This window comes from Sapajus apella, unplaced genomic scaffold, assembly GCF_009761245.1.
Source record: "Sapajus apella isolate SASKATOON/1434 unplaced genomic scaffold, GSC_monkey_1.0 scaffold173, whole genome shotgun sequence".
Lineage (NCBI taxonomy): Eukaryota > Metazoa > Chordata > Mammalia > Primates > Cebidae > Sapajus > Sapajus apella.
Window position 1 is genome coordinate 566,363 of NW_022437113.1, and position 2,599 is coordinate 568,961.

At 58.1% G+C, this 2,599-nt stretch overlaps 1 protein-coding gene across 3 annotated transcripts in view; it reads left to right on the forward strand.

Annotated features, from left to right (window-relative positions):
* Positions 1 to 2,502, forward strand: part of FKBP8 (FKBP prolyl isomerase 8) — a 15,863-nt gene extending 13,361 nt beyond the window's left edge. For 2 of the 3 annotated variants that reach the window (XM_032267827.1, XM_032267828.1), the window contains exons 7-9: positions 1,127 to 1,204; positions 1,639 to 1,770; positions 2,187 to 2,502. In XM_032267827.1, coding sequence (XP_032123718.1) covers positions 1,127 to 1,204; positions 1,639 to 1,770; positions 2,187 to 2,273 — 297 coding nt within the window. In that variant the 3' untranslated portion in view covers positions 2,274 to 2,502. The remainder of the gene's footprint in view (positions 1 to 1,126; positions 1,205 to 1,638; positions 1,771 to 2,186) is intronic. The other variant, XM_032267829.1, reaches the window with a different exon arrangement.
* Positions 2,503 to 2,599: the final 97 nt, after the last annotated feature.

Here is a 2,599-nt window from a genome sequence, read left to right on the forward strand (position 1 = left end):
GCAATGGCGCGATCTCGGCTCACCGCAACCTCCGCCTCCTGGGTTCAGGCAATTCTCCTGCCTCAGCCTCCTGAGTAGCTGGGACTACAGGCACACGCCACCATGCCCAGCTAATTTTTTTGTAGTTTTAGTAGAGACACGGTTTCACCATGTTGACCAGGATGGTCTCGATCTCTTGACCTCGTGATGCACCCGCCTCGGCCTCCCAAAATGCTGGGATTACAGGCGTGAGCCACCGCGCCCAGCCTTATTTTTGTATTCTTAGTAGAGATGAGGTTTCACCACGTTAGCCAGGCTGGTCTTGAACTCCTGACTTCAAGTGATCTGCCCGCCTCGGCCTCCGAGCCCAAAGTGCTGGGATTATAAGCATGAGTCACCGCACCCAGCTCCATCGTCCCCCTTCGGCAACTCATCTCCTGTCAGCACCAGCATAGTGCAGGCTGGATCTCATTGACTCGCTCGGGTCACCTGCCGGCCCTGAACCATTCACTGTGGCCAAAGCTTTGGAAACATCAGGGCCAGGTGTGGTGGCTCAATCTCAGCACTTTGGGAGGCCAAGGCAGGAGGATCATTCAAGCCCAGGAATTCAAGACCAGCCTGGCAGCATAGTGCATTCCATTGCTACAGAAATTTTAAAAATAAAACAATTAAGGGCTGGGCAAGGTAGCTCACACCTATAATCCCAGCACTTTGGGAGACTGAGGCAGGTGGATCGCTTGAGCCTAGAAGTTCAAAACCATTCTGGGGAATGTGGCGAGACCCTGTCTCTAAAATGAAAGAAGTAAATAGGCTGGGTGCAGTGGCTCACACCTGTAATACCAGCACCACGCCTGCTTAATTTTTTGTATATTTTAGTAGAGACAGGGTTTCACCACGTTGGCCAGGCTGGTCTTGAACTCCTGACCTTGTGATCCACCTGCCTCGGCCCCCCAAAGTTCTGGGATTACAGGCGTGAGCCACCGCACCTGGCCCAGGCTGCTTTGTTTGTGAGATACAGTCTCGCTCTTTTGCCCAGGCTGAAGTGTAGTGGCATCATCTTGGATCAGTGCAACCTCTTGGGCTGGATTTCTTGAAGGACAGAGGGGCCCAGTTATGGGTCCAGAGTGATGCCACCCTCTCCCTACAGGTGCTGGCCCAGCAGGGGGAGTACAGTGAGGCCATCCCCATCCTGAGGGCGGCCCTGAAGCTGGAACCTTCCAACAAGGTGAGTAGGACAGGGACGCCCTGGAGACTTGCTCAGCTGGGAAGTCCCTCTTATGGTCTGCCCCAGGTCTTTCTTGCTGTGACTCTCTGTTGTGTTCCCATCTGAGCAGTGGCGGGGCGTAGATACCTGAAGGGCCCTGGTCAGCTTGTGAAGACCCTTATGACAGCCACACTGCCAGCCTGGCCCATGCCGGTGTCCGCGGCCTTCCTTCCAGAACCTTTTGTCTCCTGGCTACTTTGTGCTCTGTCCCATCTACTGGCTCCCTAGGGGGATAGGGTCAGCATCCCCGACTTTGCTAAGCCCAGAAAGGGGCAGATGGGACCCCCCATGTCTAGTTGTCCCAGCACCCAAACAACCTAGGGTCCCAGAAGGGGAGAGCGCCAGTGATGACAGGTTGGCCGCCGCACGTTCTCAGCTTCCCCTGCCTCCTGCAGACGATCCACGCAGAGCTCTCGAAGCTGGTGAAGAAGCATGCAGCGCAGCGGAGCACGGAGACCGCCTTGTACCGGAAAATGCTGGGCAACCCCAGCCGGCTGCCTGCCAAGTGCCCTGGCAAGGGTGCCTGGGTAAGCTGGGGCACAGGAGGATGGGCAGGGGCTGTGTGCAGGGCACGGCACGCCTAGCAGAGGAATTTTATTCTGCACATGTGGATGTCCTCGGAGACTGGGCCATCCTGGGCGCTGCAGGGGACACTGAGAGCCCCCAGTCCTGTGTGATCATGAGTGGAATAGAAGGTGGAACTCAAGCTGGAGGGCTCAGGGTGGGGAATGGAGGCTCTTCCAGGGCACCAGGAGCAGTGTCCTGGAGGTGGGGCCAATTGATTTGGGTTTTGCTGCATGAGTAGGAGTTTGCCAGGAAGTGGGAAATGCATGGTCAGGCAGTGATTTGTGGGGAGGTCTGCTTGGGCTGTGCTGGCAGCTGAGGTCCCAGAGGCCAGTCTCGACCTCCCTCCACCCTTCTCTCTCCTCTTCTTTATCCACAGTCCATCCCATGGAAGTGGCTGTTTGGGGCGACTGCTGTTGCCTTGGGGGGTGTGGCACTCTCTGTGGTCATTGCTGCCAGGAACTGACCGCCCAGGTGGCCAGCACCCCCTCTGCACACCATGGACCCTGCCCTGCGCTCCCCAACTCCCCCAGGCTCCCTGTCCACTGCCCTCCCTGGTCTGGCCCCCTCCTCCGGGTTGGGGGAGCAAGGATTGGGGGTCGTGCAGTCCAGCCAGCAGGAGGGACTAAGGCCCTCAGGAGGAAAGCCCAGAGGGAGGGGGCCCTCATTCCTTCAGACCCAGTTCTCCCCTCCCCTTACCCTGCTGGGCTAGGTCTCCACCAGGGCCGGCCTCAGTTTCTCCTCAACAGGCCTGGGGGCAGCCCTTCCCCTGCCTCATCCCGCCTGAGTGCC